Consider the following 18848-nt stretch of genomic DNA (forward strand, 5'->3'; position numbering starts at 1 on the left):
TTTTCTTGCACTTCAAGACCCATATAAACGCGTCCCTGATCCATCCAAAAAAATTTTTTGTCGAACAGTGTTATGGCAATGTAAAAACCATATTAAAATAAGATTGTCGCCACTTATTTCTACTCAGTGAATCTACTAGTCATTTTCCTAAGAGTTCCTATGTATTCCCTACGTCGTATATGATAACGATGTATCTAACTAGCTAATAGTAAGAGTGGCTACGGATCATTCTGGTTAGCAAAAGGCAAACTGAACGTCACCAATAGTATTAATGTCCACTTCGAATAGATTAATTATTTGAAATGGGCATCAATTCTACCAATGACGCAGAATGTCCGTTGGATCACATCCGAGATATTATTGCGTCTATGCCATATGAATTATGACGCGGCTTTAAGCAAAAAGTGCCAAAATATGATACCACCACTACAGGTTACGCCTTTGGTTTCCAACATATGGGCTAATGGATTATGCCCTCCCATCGCGGCAAGGTCGCATAACCAAGGGGAGGGAAGTATGATTTATCAAACTTTTTGGTGTTAAAATCCAACAAGCATGCAAAATAGGACTTCAATTTTCAATTCAGATATAATTCAGTTGAAATTGCACGATACAATTTCGAGTTCAAATCGATTTTTTCAACATGCTTGCAGTCTCCATACTAAAATTTTCGTTTCTCTTATATGGCAAAATACAATACTTTTCTTTTCAATTGAGTAATTAGCAGTATTTTGGTGCTTGAGACAAAAACGTGTTCCGTAGTGTAGTCAATCTTTGATTTGTTCTTAACCCTCTAATACCCACATTTTTATTTTCGATCTAAGTAGGGAAACTGGGGGTAAAATGAACACCCTAAGCAATTTTCATGTTTTCTTGTTTATGAAGCTGCCAGATTCTTTTTCAATAGCTCACAATTGAAGAAGGATGTTTAGGCAATGTAACAAGTTGAAGTATTGTGATGGAAATAGAATTTTATCAACATTATTATAATTTTGAAAATTTATCCGGTAGTATTCGCCCTACCAAAGTGTTCATATTACTCCCATCTCGAGTGGTTCATTTTACCCCCAAAGAATCAACATAATCAAATCATTTATTCTAAAAATTTGGAAGATAAAAGTACTTTCAATTTCCGTCGTCTTATCATAAATACCTTAAAGATATGATGTGCTGCGCAGTTCAATAGATTATTGATGATTTTAGTCATAAAAACTTTAAATTCCACGAGTGAAATTTTACATCGTTTAAGAAAACGGAGAGGCGTACTTTGTTTTTGTTTACTTTTCTAGCTTTTGACAGTTCTAGATCACGCTAGAGTTGTCGAAATAGTTTCTTAGTCATAGGATTAAGGATGGTGCTATGCAAAGATTTATAGCATAATTACCGTAAAACACAAACCTGTTCATTTTACCCCCCCCCTATTCATTTTAACCACAGTTCCCCTATAATTTTTTGCTATCTAAAATCGATCTAAACACGTTTTGGACAATGATTTTCTTCTACTCGTAAATTGATGAATTTTGGTTTTTGATTTTAATAAGTCTTATTTTTGAGCATCACTATCTTTTTTCATTTATAATACAAATTTGAGTTTTCGCAGTATTTTTTTAAAATATAAAATTTCTTATTTTTTTCTGGAACATATTTTATTTTCTGTGTAACTATAGCTTGAAAAAAAAAAACGATTTTAAATTATTTGAATTCCATCATGTTTTTCAGTGGTAGGTTGAATGTAGAAACAATCTTTAATTTTTGTTTACCGGCATTTCGGTCTATTTTGCTCGAAGTAAGAGGGAGCATGGAGAAGAAAGCAATGAATACTAGATGGATAGGTACCGTAAGCAGGGCTGGTAGCATGTCACTTTTCAGTGACTTGGTCACTTTTTTCGACTTAGTCACTAAAAAGTCACTACTTCTAACAAAAAATCATTGAAGTCACTTTTTTAGGAAAACGGTTACTGAAGTCACTATTTTCGCATGGATTAGCTTTTGAAACAAGCAGCGAGAAATAGTTATTTGTTATTAGAAAGATAGTGTGATTTGGAAATTAAAGTGTCAAGAAAGAAAGGGACTATTGGCTAACTTTCTGGAAAAGTTCAGGTAAAAATGCAGTAAACATTTCCCACGGAAAATATTAAAATTTGTCTGGGAAATGTTTTGGAGAAGATTCTGGCAAAACTGAGAATGCGACTTTGGGAATAATTTTCTGGCCGAAATATTTTAATAAACTTTGACGAACATCAGGACCAATATCCAACAATCCTCTTGAATAAATTACTAGTTAATTTTCTACAGTAAACTGCTGCTATAAAAAGGATCTTAAACCTGTCTTCTGAAAGAACCTCATCAAAACTTTTTCCGGAAGATATGCCAGAAACGGATAGGAATACCAACCATAAGAATTCAAAGAGTTTGTCAGGAACTCGTCCAGGACTTAAGCAAGTATTAATTTTGCTAGAAATTATGTTAGAAATTTCAACAAATAAGCTATATTTTTTTCCACTGATTTATCCATGGTACTGCTGTTACACGACTTTGGTAAAATATTTTTATAAAAAAATGCGTTCCTATAATAAAATACTTGAACATTGTTAGACAATCATAATTAATCAACACTGATATCAGTGGATATACAGTGCCGGATTTGGGCTCCGGGGGGCCCGGGTCAGATCTCGTAAAGGGAGCCCCTCTATAAAAAAACAGCACGTTTTGGGATTCCACAAACTAACGTATAGAACGAGATGATCGGTCTAAACATGAATGGCCTGAATTGTAGTGTAACTGACTTTAGTGATTGACGGTAGTGAGCTATACATATTGAAAAATTCGACTGTTTTAAGCTTTCCAATAGTGTTTTGAGGTGATTTTTCCGTCCAAAGGGAAAAATATAAAAAATCTTAAAACGAGCCAATGTTTTTTGGCCTAATAAGTTGTATAAAGCGAAGAATTGCTGAAAATCTTCAATTCTCCAAAGCTTCTTTTGATTCTATTTAGTATTAGTTTCCAGTTTGTCTCTGGTTGCCGCAAAAAAAAAAATACAAAGTGTTTACAGTACTGGCAAGAATACAGTACACAAGGCCGATTGACCTGAAAATTTTAACGCACGGAAAAAACTTCAAATTACCTTTGTAAATGAATCATCAAATTTTATGCAGAAGTATCCACCCATTTTGAAAAAAATGTCTTAATTTTTATACTATATAAAATGGCAGATTTAGCAAAGAAAGCTCTCGGTTAATAACTGTGGTCAGGTCATTTGGTATGTTAGAAGCTGTTATACAGTCCCCTAAACTTGACCAATTTTGTAAGAAAATCGGATTTCATGTACTTTATTCTTGACAGTAATGTATATTCTATTAATTATGTTCAAAGTTTGCTCTAAGCTTATACTAAATTAGAAAAAAAAACTTCATCAACTACGGAATACAAAAAAAAGAAAAGTAAATAAAAATAATCACAAAATAATTTCCCTCACCCTTAATGTTTTTGATAGAAGTGCAAAATGTTTAAATTTTAAAGTTCTGATAGGTTCCGATAGTTCCAGATAAACTCTTTGAATTGAGCAGTGCTTAAGAGGTTTAGCCACATTTTTTAAAATCCTGCAAAAACGTTAAGCCCATTTTCAATTCAAATATTTTTTGAAAACTAACTAGAGAAGAATTTCGAAAATTTTGGCTCAATATTCGTGATTTTTTTTGTAGTATATTGAAGGATAACAATTGACCAAACCATACTGTAAGATTAGGTTATGAAAAAGAAAATAACTAAAATATTGGAAAGTTGACTTTGACGTTAGAATTATATATCCAAGTGTCTAAAAAGAAATTATTGTAAGGTTTTTCAAAATGTTTTTTTGTTTTTAATTATGATTCCTCGGGGGTCCCTTTCACCGGGGGGGCCGGGGCATTCGCCCCCTTGGCATCCCCCAAAACCGGACCTGCCTAACGTCTGATCCACCTATTCATGAAATTAAGCAATTTAAAACAAATAAAAAATGCGATTCCAATTGTTTACTGTTGGCTTTAAAATCTGCACAAAATTCATCTAATTTGGTTTGTCTCCGGTTCGTCAATAATCAAGTGTGTTCTGGAGTAATTGTTTTTTTGAAAGAAAGGGTTTAATTTTACAAAAATGTTGTCACATGTTTAGCCTGAATTTCTATTTTTTGCTTGTTTTTGAATGATGGATTCTTTCAGGATTTTTTCAGAATGTTCTAAAACTAATTCACCATTTTCGCCACAATGTTGTTAACAATCAAAAACCACGATTTATTCTAAAGATTTGTTAAGAAATGCTTCTAGTAATTCGTTATGTACCTCTATTAAAAATCTTCAATGCATTTTTACCATTAAGTTCCGCATAAATACAGTATCAGACATATCAAATGCACCAAAGCCGTTTTCCCATACAAAATGGTCAACTTCAGAGCGCTATATCTCCGCCGTTTCTCAACCGTTTTTTCTCATTTTTTCTGTGATGAACTACAAATTATCTCAATTTTTGAGAACTAATGTGAAAATTGTGTGGAGACTATTGATTCAAAAGTTACAGATAGGTTGAATTTTGACATAAAAAATGCACCAAGGCACAAAGTGATGTATTAGAAAAACTATGCTTCGTAGCATGTTCGTGTCTTCAGCGCATTTGTTCATTGCATGATAAGGGCCATATGTGCTGAAGACACCGAAAGGATACGACGGATAGTTTGTCTGATACATAACTGTTCGTCTTGGTGCATTTTTTATGTCAAAATTCAGCCTATCTGTAACTTTTAAACAGTCTTCAAATTTGCCTTTGCTTTGCGTTGATTTGATTCATAAAGCAACGAGAAAGAGAATGCACGATCCTTATTTTTCAATCCAACAAGGCTTTGATTTGATCCTATCATTTCGGTGAAAATACTGCAAGAGTTTGTTTTCCGGTGTTCATTCGATAAACTACGATTTTTTCGATTGAATTCTTAAATCTATAAAAATAAAAATAGAGAGGTATTTGTATGTCACGAAATGGCTTGAGAACGGTTGAACGGATTGACAGGTTTTCACAGTTGCACTCGACAAGGGATGCGACGTGATAGTGCGATGAAAAAGTATGGGAAAGTCTCCGGAATAGTCGAGAAAACCGGGAGAAGACTAGGTAACATGTCATTTTGTATGGGGGATGACGTTTTACACCAGTCTTCCCAATCGAACACCGAACACGTTGGTTCAGGCGGTTTCATACTCTCCTTGCACTCTGTTCTCGTGTGCAAATCGAAACGCTCGAACCTGATCCTAAACCCAAACATGTGTAAAGTGAACTTCGGTTCAAACGTCGGTTCGAAAACCGGTTCATTTGTACCTCGGTTGCAACCGCGGTTCAAACTTTGGTGCAAATCTTCGATTGCATCGCATCCGAGGCTCAAAACGATGACTCAAACTGAAAGGGTTCATTCACATATTTCATAACGCCGAAAATGATCATTTTTGACACCCACCCACCCCCTCGTAACGCTTTTTGTATGGATATTCTAAAAATTTCGTATGAGTCGTAACACCGTGAGGACACCCACCCACCCCCTTCAGCGTTATGAAATTTGTGAACAAGCCCAAAGACAGAAAATAGTTGATATCCACGCTTAGCAATTTCTACTTATCGTGCCTTGTAGTGTGATATAGTAAAATCCTTGGTTTTTTCATAAAGTTACCGCTAAGTGTTATTTAAAGTATTGATCTTAGTTGATCTGCTTAAATAAATCCACGCGGATAAATTTCTACGATCATATACTTATGGAACTTCTTGGTTCAAATCGCAAGACCCTTGAGGCTTGAATAAATATTCAAGCCTCAAGGGTCTTGCGATTTGAACCAAGAAGTTCCATATATAATCATAGAAATTTATCCGCGTGGATTTCAACCGTTCTCTGTCTGTCTGCGTTGTGCACACTTAAATCAGAATGCCGATCTCAGCTGTGCAAATCTCGGTTAAAGTTCGATTGCTGACATCTCAGCAAAAGTGTTGATGTCAGCGGCACCCACAGGTGCTGCTATAAACAAATTTGATTTTTTGCTGACATATCAACTAAACCCAGTGCTGTAAAACGGTGAACAGAGTCTGTTCATGCACACCAGAAAAATGCCACCGCATCGGTGGTTCATTTTGTGCGATTGCGTTCTTGCTTTCTTTGCTCACGATCGCCCGAACACATATACTGTAAAGGGCATCGCATCATTTTATTTTGACATGCAATCACGCGTCCGATTCCCTGTGATATTTCTACAATAACACCACATATCGATCAATTTTCTCAATACTGTCGTACATTAGTTTGTAATGTATCTATTATAATCATAATCCATCCAATTATTCACAAAAATAGCTATGAACGGAAAAAAGAACAGCTGTGAGCAGACTCTGCTCATCCAGCAATCACGCTCTTTTTACATTTGTTTTGTTCTGGTTCTCCGATGCAAGAATCTGTTACCAAATCGGTCGCTGTTGGTTCGTGAGCGTGTGAGCGTGGATCCTGCTTAATATTGGTTCATTTTGCGTAAACGGCATGATTCTTTCCACCACTGACTAAACCTCAGTTGCTGACTGCTCGGCTGTGCAGATCTGAGTGTGTGCCATTATTTGAACCTAAGTTTGAACCAAAGTACAGAGATGAAGCGCGTTTGCGGTACAACACAAGTTGCAAGATTCAAACCAAAGTAGCACATTGATTCTGTTCATGGGAAGACTGTTTTACACAAGCCTACTTGATGGCAAGACGAAGTTTGCCGGGACCACTAGTATAAAATAGTAATTTATACCGAGCTAATATTCGTCTCGTAAAAAGAAGTAAAAGAGAAGTGAAATCTCCAATGCATCTTCTTTTTGACCACATATGACAGTCACGTGTTATTCCAGACAGATAACGGTTAAAAAATATTTCAAACTACTGCAGTTCTCTACAATCTAAACTCACCCAATTTGTAGATGAATTATTATACACATAGAACGTATTTTGATTTCTCGTAATTTTTCTGGCTAATACTTATAGTTTTCAAAACATTTAGGTCACTTTTCGGTCACTATTTGGTCACTAAAGTCACTATTATTTTGCTGTCTGATCGCTACCAGCCCTGCGTAAGGGAACGGTGAGAGATATTGGATTAGATGTGAAAGAGGACATACCATATGAAACAGTATTACTTGAAGCGTCCTTTCTTGTGGTTAACGTCCCCTATGGGAACGGCTTGGCGTGTTTTCGAATAACACTACCAAGATAGCCATAGGCCATAGGCTGTCTTGGTAGTGTTATTCGAAAAAAAAACAGGTGCCTCGGGGCTAGCGAGAATCCGGGGTAAGTGGGGCGTTCCATCTAGCTCACTTAGGAAAAGTTTTTCATGGGGGTATTCTTCTGGAAAGTTGAAGATACAATGACAAGAAATGTATTACACCAGCGGTCGCATCATGTACTGAGTACACGCGGAGCAATTTTGATTGTCAATCTAAAGCTATGAAAGATAGAGTATTGATGTCTTCGGCAAATATCTTTAGTTCAACGGTACCAATTGGTCAGTGGACAAATGAAACTTTGAAAACATCCTATCCTTCCAGCGGCCATCGGATTGTTCCCCGGGGGAACCGATGAAGTGGACATTTTGCAATGCAACATCTCGAACACAAATATCTCAGGATCTAGATTTTTTAGCAAGATGGTGTCTACGGCAAAGTTGTTCAATAGATCAAGGACTAACATGTGATAGGCTGCTTGTTTCGGAATTCTGTCACCAGTTGGTGCTAGTGAGCATGTAATTTTTCAAACACGGATATCTCAGGATCCTGATTACCTAGAAAGATGCGGTCTTCGGCAAAGTTGTTTAGTAGGTCGCATCGTGTAGGACTGTCATATTATAGGCCATCTAACTTGAAATTCTGCCATCAGATGGCGCTAGTGAGCATGCAATATTTCAATCACGAATATCTCAGGATCCCGATTTTTTAGAAATATGGTGTTTTCGGCAAAGTAGTTCGATAGTTCAAGGACTAATATGTGATGATCTATTTAATTCGGAATTCTTTCACCAGATGGCGCTAGTGAGTATGACATTTTTTGAACACAGATATCTCAGGAACCCGATTACCTAGAAAGTTGACGTCTTCGGCAAAAGTATTGAGTACGTCAAGGTCTAGCATGTGATAGACCACCCAACTAGAAATGTTACCACCAGATGGCGCTAGTGAGCATGATGTATATTGATCGCGGCTAACTCAGGATTGCAGTACCATACCGAAATACCGTAAGGTGGGTCCGGGGAGATAAGGGTCTGAGGCCAAGGGTAATATCGATGCACTGTACACCACTTGAGCAATTCAACAAGATTTTCTCAAGTACAGTGCATTGGCTGGTTTTAGTGGGTTATCGTTGGTGCGGCAACCCCATACTGCCTGAGTTACCTTCTCAGGCGTCAGTTTGCAGATTTCCCTACTGTAAAAAACATCTCAGGATAGCGATATTATAGCAAGATGGTGTCTTCAGCAAAGTTGTTTAGTAGATCAGATAGACGCAGATATCTTTGGATCCTGATTCCCAAAAAAAAATATCCTGAGATATTTTCATTACCAAGAAATACTACATATTCGGCAAAGTTGTTCATTAGACAGAAGCCTAAATGCGAAGGGCCTCAAGTTTTAAAAATCATCCAACAGGTGGCGCTAGTGAGCATGTATATTTATTATTACTAATATCTTAGGATCCCGATTACATCAAAAGATGAAGTTTTCGACTAAATGCTTCAGTAAATCAAGTATAACTTGTGATGGGCCTTACTTGGTTTGGAATTCTTCCGCTAGATGGTGATACTGAGTATGCTGTATTTCCAACCCAAATATCGTGATTGCGTAGTCATGAAAATGATGTCTTCAAGAAAGTTGTTTATTCTGTCCAAGGCTAAAGCATGTTTAACATGTTATAATCCATTTGATTCAAAATTATGCTACCAAACGGCGCTATTCAGCATGAAAGTTCCATAAGTAAATACTTAATCTTAACTACAGTCAAATTTCCAGTCGATATTTAAGGGATCATTCTTTGGAAAGCTTATTGAAGGGTGCATCATAGTAACCATGATTTTTGTTTTTGTTCCAAGTATTGTTTCATGAGTCGATATCGAGATATGGAACATCGATTCATGGAGGTTTGACAGTATTTAGAAAAATGGCGTTTTCTGTTCTCTTTACAAACTGTGTTGGATTTTTCTTGAAACAAATATTATTCAACTGCTTCCGGGCTTCTATTATTGCTGTTTGCGTTTGACGTGCAAATCCACGTCGAATGAGGTGACAATTGGCGACTAGCTCCCATTTGATTAGCATAAGTCCTCTCTCGTCACCCAAGGTGAGAGCGACTCGTCTCGCCTCACACGCCGCGCAGAATAAGCACAATTGCATCTGATTCTAAATCCGTTGTACTATCTGGTTCCGACACAGGCCGGCGATTCTGATTTGGTATCAAATCGTCCATCATTTGTAGTCAGTTATTGTTTGTGCTGTCTTACTTGTTCTTTCCTCAAATAGAGAATATAGATCTGCATGATACCGATGGGAGCGTGAAAGCTTGTGACATTCATGGGTACTATTGTATCACAGCCTACGTGATGGAAAAATACTGAACTCACAATTTTGAATTTTTATTTTGTATTTTCACAGGAAGCCCATCTCACTGTCGATAGTTTACGGGAGTACTATCAGAATAAGCTGAAAGAGCTCAAGCGACAGCATGAACAAGATTTGCGAGAGCTGCGAAAAACATTCAAACAGTTTGAGGAAAAGGATATCGACGAAAAAGGCTTGGTAAGATTTGTTTTACTTTCCATTAAGCATGACTTTCTTCACATAACGAGCATGTGTTTACTAATAACGATTTTTATTGTGGTCACTTTCCTTCTCTCCTGCATTTTTTCTCCCTTTTCTGCGGTAACAATTACCGGATCTAACCCACATAAACATCTAACTACATTAGCCTAACAATGAAGACCCAATTACGAACAAAGATACATCTCCTCACACAATTGAAGAAGTGACCGTAACGTCGGCGACAAAGCCTGAATGTTTGCCGCCTTCAGCTGGTGTGATACTAATAGACAAAAGCACCACCTCCACCACTAATACCACCACCGTGGATATCGGTACCGAACCGATCGACGATTTACACGAGATTATTGCCGACTACGAACGGCGGCTACAGGAACAGGTGGCCTTAGCTCGGCAGGATGTTTTGCGGGAACTAGAAGTGCAGATACAGGTAAGCATCATCATTGTGCACATTTATTTTATTTCTTGCATGCAACATTTCATCTAAACATATTCATTTAGCTTTTGCCGAGTAAACGATAGTGATTACTGAAAGTTTTATTTTTTACAAATGGAACTAACCCGAATGGCATTAAATTGTTTGGCATTTGATTAGATGGCATAATTAATCGAATGGCTTAATCAAATTGGCATAATTACCTTTTGGCATAACATGAAGAATAGCAATAAAAAAGGGGCATAATTATCATGAAACACCAGGTATGCCAAACATTATTATGCAAAATGACTATTCAGTGTTTAATGTGGTTAAGCCAAATGGTTTTATGCCAAACGAATTTATGCCACATGGGCTGCTCCCTTTTTTAATCATGCATATACAGTGCTGTTCTGAATAATAGCAGCGCATGTCGATTTTCATACAAAATGCTCAACTTTGACATGCTGTAGTTTTGTTCCCATTCAAGCAATCGAGCTGAAATTTTCTCCACAGAACTACAAATATGATCAATTTTGTAACTACAAAATTTCATTTTTTTCTGAGTCCCTGCCGAAAAGTGAGACACTAGGTGAAATTTTTCGAAAAAAATAGCAGTTTTTCATTTTAAATTTTTTCTTCTACCAATATTTTAAACATTTTCGGTTTAGGTGTAGGTTTGATAAATGAGAGGAGATTGTTCCAATGGTAAGTGATATACAATTTAAAACTATAATGTCAAGCCGAAATTCAAATTTTTAAAACTGCTATTTTTTCGAACAATTTCACCTAGTATCTCACTTTCCGGCAGGGGGTTAGAAAATTTTGGAATTTTGGGTTTACAAAATTGGGCATATTTGTAGTTCTGTGGAGAAAATTTCGACTCCATTGCTTGAAAGGGAACAAAACTACAGCATGTCAAAGTTGAGCATTTTGTATGAAAATCGACATGCGCTGCTATTATTCAGAACAGCACTGTATAATAAAACCTTAGATGTCACAATTTCTAACTTTACTTCGGAAATAAAATGTCTTAACTTCAAGTGATATATTTTGGTCTTGTATTTTATATTTCATTAGGTAATGGTAAATTGATTTTGAAATATTGAGATATTGTATTTTTAATTTAAAATTTCTATGATGTCGCATGGCCATGATAATGCTGTTATTTTGATCTTGCGGGTCCACTCTACAGATGATCCAGTACCACACTTTCAATAAGCTATTACTGCAGTGTCTACTAATCGTAACTTGAGTGAGAAGTGTTTCCCTATAGAAAGTGAGAACTATTTAGAACATACGGTACTAGAATCCGTATGTTTGTACCCATAATTGTGCGCATGCGCGAGCGTTTTTGAGAACCCGCGTGAGCTTATGGGTTCGTATTTTTAGATTCAATTGAATCGTGTTGTCAGTTTGCTTTTGAATTGTACCACGACCGGTCGTTTTAGTTACGTATGCCTTTCGTGCTGCGTTTTGGTGCGACGGTATTGATAAGTGAATGGAATTGACTGATAATCCGGTCCGTCGCAGTTAAGGATAATCATTGTAGAGGGGAGAATTGTAGCAAATTTCCATAAGTGAATAATTGATGGACTACAAATAGTGAATGGACACAAAAAATGCGCGAGAACAACACGTTAGTTGCAGTGTTTAATCGATGTATTAATAGAAATAGTGGATTTCAGTTATTCTACAAAATGTGAACTCTCACGCCGTTTTTGTGCATGTCTACAAGCGGATAGAATACGCGTTGTTTGGCAGATCTAGATCTATAGTTCGCAGAGATAAGCATTCAAAATTTTTCGCAACGTGTTTATAAATGGCAGATTTGCTAAATTCTTAAATATTCTAAATGTAGGTATACGAAACATTGAATTGATTTAAAATGGATTAGCGGGAACAATAAATTAACATTGTAAACACATAAAAACTACTACGTGAATAAAACTACTCATATTATTCAATATAATATAATATTAAAAAGCGAGAACTCTGGTATTGTATGTTTGTGTTTCATAATAGTGTCAAACGCCGATTTCTATACAAAATTCTCACCTTTGTTTTACTGTTAGCAATTGAGATGCATTCAAATATTCTCAATTTGATTATCTTAAAATTTTATAATTTTGCGATGTAGTTGTACACTAAATGTCTGTGTCTAAATTTTATCAAGAACAGTCCTAATCTCATTAGAACAAAATTAGCCGCTAGGTAAGGAAATTTGTATGTCAAATTTCTGCAAAACTCGCGACTCAAACAGTCGTAACGATAGATGCGCAGCTAATCTGCAAGACCATGCTAAAAGTGATGGGGTTGAGTCCAGCAAGCAATCTCGGATTGAAAATTGTCTCGATTTATATGTTTTTTTTTGTAATCGAAAAGTTATACACTAAAGTCTGTGTCAAAATTTTGTAGAGAACAGCCCTTATTTTATATTATTACGCTAACGCACAGTCCACTTGCGATACCACTCAGACTATCCCTACTTCCCTCCCAAATGAAGACGTCACTATAATCTCAAACCATTAAAATACAGTTCAGTGGAAATTGTTTGCACATGCTTACTGAAAATCAACCACTTGAATTTTCCAAGTGCTAAGCCGATGGAAAACACATTAACTTTCACTTCCGGATGTTTCCACCTCTTTCCATCCATCAATACTTCATTGACTGTAAGATGTCGCGTAGAGTTTGTAGCATCGATTCTTATTGCGCATATTGCTTCACTTTTAAAGACGCATAGTTTCTCACTTTCCCATGTTGGGCATATTTTTATACTTCCGTTCAAACGTTTCACACTTTTCGTACAACAGCTATTGTAATACAACACAGTGGTGTCCTATGGATAATGTGCTCGCCGCTCTTGAACTATGAAATTGCTTTCTAGGGTAAAAGGAAGACATTAATTCTTACAGACAAGTTGTATGTTTGGTCTGTACGGCTTACATATCTTACATTACTCACAAAGGGAGGAACCATAACGTTTTTAGTTTTTCAGGAGGAAATAATTTCCAATTTATTTATAGCTAATAATTTTCATAGATCTTATATTTATTATGCTCGTGCCAATATACCAATTGTATAATCCCTTCTTTTTCTGGGATTCCGTAAGGTAATTCTACAGAAGGGTTCGTTTGGTATTGTTTTCTAATAGTTTTTCCAACAATTCATCAAGAATCCTTCAAACCTTTATGAGGAGTATAAATTGCTCGTAAGACTTCTTCCCTGTATGAGTTCGTCAGATTACAATGTTTCACTAGCGATTACTTGAGGAATTGGTTACATCTTGAACCTCCCAATAATTTCTTGAACTCCTTTCAATCACAGGAAAAGTCTTAAATGAACTCTCTGAGGAGTTTCTTGAGAAGTTTCTGTAAGAAACACTGCAGTCATGGAGGAATCTCTGGAGTCACTATTGGGTGTATCCTTAGAACAGATGCTTAGGGGACCCTGCTTCCCAAGCCAGGCCACTTAAGCTTCAAGATTGTTTCGAATTATTTTATAGCGTGTTTCTTTATTTTTATGCAGACTTACAATTCAAATAGGTACTTTGTAGACCCATTCAATTTCATGAAAATTCTTTTTTTTTCATTTTCACAATAATGATTTACAATGTAAACAAGAATGCGTTTTCAGCCGATTTGAATAAAATTTTGACACAATACTATTCAAGTTTCTTGACTTCTACTGAGTCGAATGATCGGTTACGGATTTATACGGATGTTCTGTGGGGTATGTACGAATGAAATTTCCATAATTATTTTTCACGCATCAAACAAAACTACAGTATTTGTAACTGAAACATGAACCATTAGTATATTCCGACTCCTTCAACTAATTTGAAATCATTCTAGTCAGTTCCGGATTCCCTAGAACCTGATGCATCAGTTGGGAACAAATTTTGATTAGCACAATCTTCACGATTTTACAACAATGAGTATGAAACAATGCATATTGGGTAATTGTGTACAATTCGATTCCCAGTCAGTCCAGAATTTTTTTCGTCATGGAATTTTTTTGACTTCCCTGGGCAAAGAGTATCATCGTACCTGCCACACGATATACGAATGGGAAAATGGCAACTTTGGCAAAGAAGTTCTCAGTTTAATAAATGTGGAAGTGCTCAATGACCACATAGCTGAGAAGCAGGCTCTTCCACAGTGATGACGTAATGTCAAGAAGAAGAAGATAGGGCCATTTAACATTACTTTTGGAATATTCTAGAGTCGATTCGGATTGATCTCCTCCAGGGTCTGGAATCGGCTCCAAAACGTTCCGGAAACACTTGTAATTGACCCTTTGTCGCAATACATTATTCAGTATGCATCGTATTATACTTTACTTTTGATGGCGCTACGTCCTTCAGGACATGACCTGCGCCACAATGTTACGCCAATTAACTCGATCCACGGCTGCTAACCTCCTGTTTCTCGATCGCTCCATACTTCCAAGATCCTGCTCTACTTGGTCAAACCACCTAGCTCGTTGCGCTCTCCTTCGTCTTGTACCGACCGGATTCGAGGTGAACACCATTTTTGTGGGATTGTTGTTCGGCATTCTCACAACGTGTCCCGCCCATCGTACCCTCCCAGCTTTGGCGACTTTCTGGATACTGGGTTCACCGTAGAGTTGCGCAAGCTCGTGGTTCATTATTTTCTTCCATACGCCGTTCTCACATACTTCGCCAAAGATCGTCCTAAGCACACGTCGTTAAAAAACTCCTAGCGCTTGCAGGTCCTCTTCGAGCATTTTCCATATCTTATGCCCGTAGAGGACTACCGGTCTTATCAGCGTCTTGTACATGGTACACTTAGTACGGAAGTGAAGTTTACCAGTCCGCAAGGTCTTGTGGAGTCCGTAGTAAGCACGACTTCCGGCAATGATACGTCTTCGAATTTCTCTGCTGCAGTTGTTATCCGACGTTATCCATCCCCGTCAATCATCAAGCGTCTTCCAATGTGAGCTCTATCGCGCTCGGTTCCTCCAGCCAGTAGATATTTTGTCTTCGACGTATTTACCTTCAATCCAATCCGGTCTGCTTCACGTTTCAGCTTGGTATACTGATCAGAAACCACCTGGAAGGTTCTTCAGACAATGTCCACGTCGTCAGCAAAACAGATGAACTGGCTGGATTTATTGAAGATCGTGCCCCGCATGTTGAAGCCCGCCCGTCTAGCGCAATATCGAACATGAGGCAGGAAAGAACATTGCTTTGCCGAAGTCGTTTGCGTGTTTCAAACGGGTCCGATAACGGGTCCCGATATTTACACTATTTATCAGTCTAGGGGAAGATTCAAATATGACGTCCATCGTTTCTCGGGATTTCTAGACCCCCCCCCCTCTGTCACGCTTTTTCGAATACCTTATACACGTACTGTCACACATTCGTGGACCCACCATACACCCCCCCCCCTTCCCCAAACGATGGACGTCATATTTGAATGATCCCTAGCCAGTTTCCCGGGAAAACCATTCTCGTCCATAATCTTCCATAGCTCTTCGCGGTCGATGGTTTCATGGGCCGCTTTGAAATCGATGAATAGGTGGTGCGTAGGGATTTGATATTCCTGACACTTTTGGAGGATCTGCCGCAACATAAAGATTTGGTCTGCCGTCGATCGCCCATCCCCAAAACCGGCTTGATAACTTCCCCCAAATCTGCTTGCCAGTGTCGATAGAAGGCAAAGATGATCTGGGAAAGCACTTTATAGGCTGTATTGAGAATAGTGGTCGCTCGATAGTTCTCACATTTTAATTTGTCATCCTTTTTGTACATTGGATATATTACTCCCTCCTTCCACTCCTCCGGTAGCTGTTCTGTATCCCAGATCCTGGCTATCAATCGGTGTAGACAAGTGGCCAACCTGTCCGGGCCTATTTTAATAAGTTCCACTCCAATACCATTATATTCAGCTGCTTTGTTGTTCTTCAGCTATTTGATAGCATCCTTAACTTCATCTATTGTGAGAGTTGGCACGCCTTATCCGCCGTATTCATAGTGCTGCTTCCACCTTTCAATCACCTCACGTTCGTTCGTCAAAATACCTCCATTCTTATCCCGGCACATTTCGGCTCGCGACATAAAACCTTGGTGGGATGCATTGAGTTTCTTGTAAAACTTGAGAACGATACAGCTGCTCCATCTCTTTGCACTCCAACTCTTCTAGGCGGCGCTTTTCATACCGGAATAGATGGGTTTGCTGTCTTCGCTTCTGTTTGTATCGTTCCACATTTTGACGGGTGCCTTGCTGCAGCATAATCGCCCGCGCTGCATTCTTCTCGTCCAAAACCGTCTGACACTCCTCGTTGAACCAACCGTTCCGTCGATTTCCTTCCACGAACCCAATCCGCTGCGTTGTTGATGGCTGCGTTGACACTACTCCAGCAGTCCTCAAAAGGGGCTTCGGTGAGCTCTTCCTCTCCCGGCAACGATGCTTCAAGCATTTGCGCGAAATCATTTGCGACTTCGGGTAGCTTGAGTCGTTCCAGATTGTACCGTGGCGGTCGTTGTTACCGAATGTTGTTCACAAAGGAAAGTCTTTGGCACACTTTAACCGTCACAAGGTAGTGGTCCAAATCGATGTTTGCGCCGCGATAGGTTCTGACGTCGATAGTGTCCGAGAATAGTGTCTTCCATCAATCAAAACGTGGTCGATTTGCGATTCAGCCTGTTGGGGTGATCTTCAGGTGTACCGATACCGGAGACTGTGTTGGAAGTAGGTACTCCGTATGGCCATGTTCTTGAGAGACTTACAGTTCCTTGATCCGAGTTTCCAATCGTTAGTCCGTTTTCGTATCGTATTATACTCCGAGTGAAAAATCTTGAAGATTGAAGTGTCGCACGAATCGGCTCCAGAACATCCAGGAAGTAGTTGGAAATGATTCTTTGTTGCATGAAATTATACTCCCGGAGAAAAAAAGTTGAAGATTGAAGTGTTGCTTATGTGATTGATAAGGTTTCCAATTATCGGATTTATATCCTTTTCCAGGATCCTGGAGTCGACTCCAAACATCCCAGTAATATACATCAAATTACACTCCCTGTGGAAAAACTTGAAGATTGATATGTCACATTGAATGGGTTCCACAATCGGCTACTGTGCATCCCGGAAGTACTTTTAAATGACCCTATGTAATAAGAAATTACTCAATCTGCATCGTATTATGTCCCAGTGAAAAAAATTGAAGATTGATGTGTCGCATGATATGAATTGCAATCAACAAATTGATGTCCTATCCCAGGGTCCGGTATCGGTTCCAGAACGTCCCGAAAGTACTTGTAATTGACCCTATGTTACATTTAACTATTCAGTATGTATCTTATTATACTCCCAGTGAAAATTCTTGAAGATTGATGTGTCGCATGATAGGTTTTGCAATCATCGCATTGATGTCAATCTTCAGCGTCTGCAATCGGTTCCAGAACATCCCGGAAATACTTGTAAATAACCCTATGTTACAAGAAATTACTCAATTTGCATCATAATATAGGGTGTTTTATGTATTTTGGACAGAGCGTAACGGGTGTACAATTTGGCTACTTCCATTTGATTTTGCCGTAAATGATCAAATTATATACGCGTAACGGTCTGTCCAAAATACTTTGATTACCCTACTACCGGTGATATGTTTGTGCTGATCAAATTTTGATCCCCAACTGATGCCCCAGGAACCGGTTCTAGAGAATCCGGAACCGGCCAGAATGATTCCAAATAAGTTGAAAGACATTCACGTAACGCGACGCTTATAGTTCTTACTATCGTCAAGAAAACTTAAAAAAATACCTTTCTGTCGACCGGTTTCGGGCGCGATGTGGCCCATCTACGGGACAATGTCCGTATCCGTGTTGTTCTTACGTTAGCACAAACCACACAAATTAATAGTAAGTTGAAAGAGTTGGAATATATTAATGGTTTATAGTAAAGTATTAAATATAGAAATGTCTCAAATGACCTTCGGACAGATACCACGGAACATCCGTATAAATCAGGAACCGACCGTCCGTCTGGGGTTCCCAGCACAGGTCACGAAACTTGAATAGTGTTGTGTCAAACTTTTATTGGAATCGGCTGAAAATTATGGAAATTGGAGCAAAAATATTACGGAAATTTGGTTGCGAAAACTCGCTGATCAATTTAAAAGGGTTAATAACGAATTTATTTTGCTCTCAGAGGCCTTCAATATACTGACACAAAATTACATCCAGCGACGCACAAAGGATCATTCAAATTTGTCGTAACGCAAAATTTGCTATTTAAATTTTGTATGATTTTTTTTTTATATATGAACCGTAACATGATGGAAGACAGCTTTTCTCCCCCTGCTGCTTGTTGTTTGTTCGGGCATTTAAGGCGAAGTAGACCGTCATTGAAATTTGAACGCGTTGAAGTAATTTGAAGTAATGAAAATCAGTCGGTTCTGTACTAACTTAGCTGAAAAAGTATCAGCATACTTTCTGTATGTAAGCGCCTGTGGTGATACTTTTTCAAATCAATGTCATTCATGAAGGCTGACTTTTATTACTTTGAAATTATGAACTGCAAAGCCAACAAACCAAATGACGGACTACTTAGCCTAAAAAATTTTTACTCTT

The 18848-nt window shown here is 38.1% G+C and overlaps 1 protein-coding gene across 8 annotated transcripts in view; it reads left to right on the top strand.

Annotated features, from left to right (window-relative positions):
* The window catches only part of LOC5567941 (A-kinase anchor protein 9), a 128734-nt gene that overhangs the window by 47219 nt on the left and 62667 nt on the right, over nt 1–18848 (top strand). For 7 of the 8 annotated variants that reach the window (XM_021851143.1, XM_021851144.1, XM_021851145.1 and 4 more), the window contains exons 3-4: nt 9673–9816; nt 9986–10267. In XM_021851143.1, coding sequence (XP_021706835.1) covers nt 9673–9816; nt 9986–10267 — 426 coding nt within the window. The remainder of the gene's footprint in view (nt 1–9672; nt 9817–9985; nt 10268–18848) is intronic. The other variant, XM_021851149.1, reaches the window with a different exon arrangement.

This window comes from Aedes aegypti, chromosome 3 (genome assembly GCF_002204515.2).
Source record: "Aedes aegypti strain LVP_AGWG chromosome 3, AaegL5.0 Primary Assembly, whole genome shotgun sequence".
In the NCBI taxonomy this organism is placed as follows: domain Eukaryota; kingdom Metazoa; phylum Arthropoda; class Insecta; order Diptera; family Culicidae; genus Aedes; species Aedes aegypti.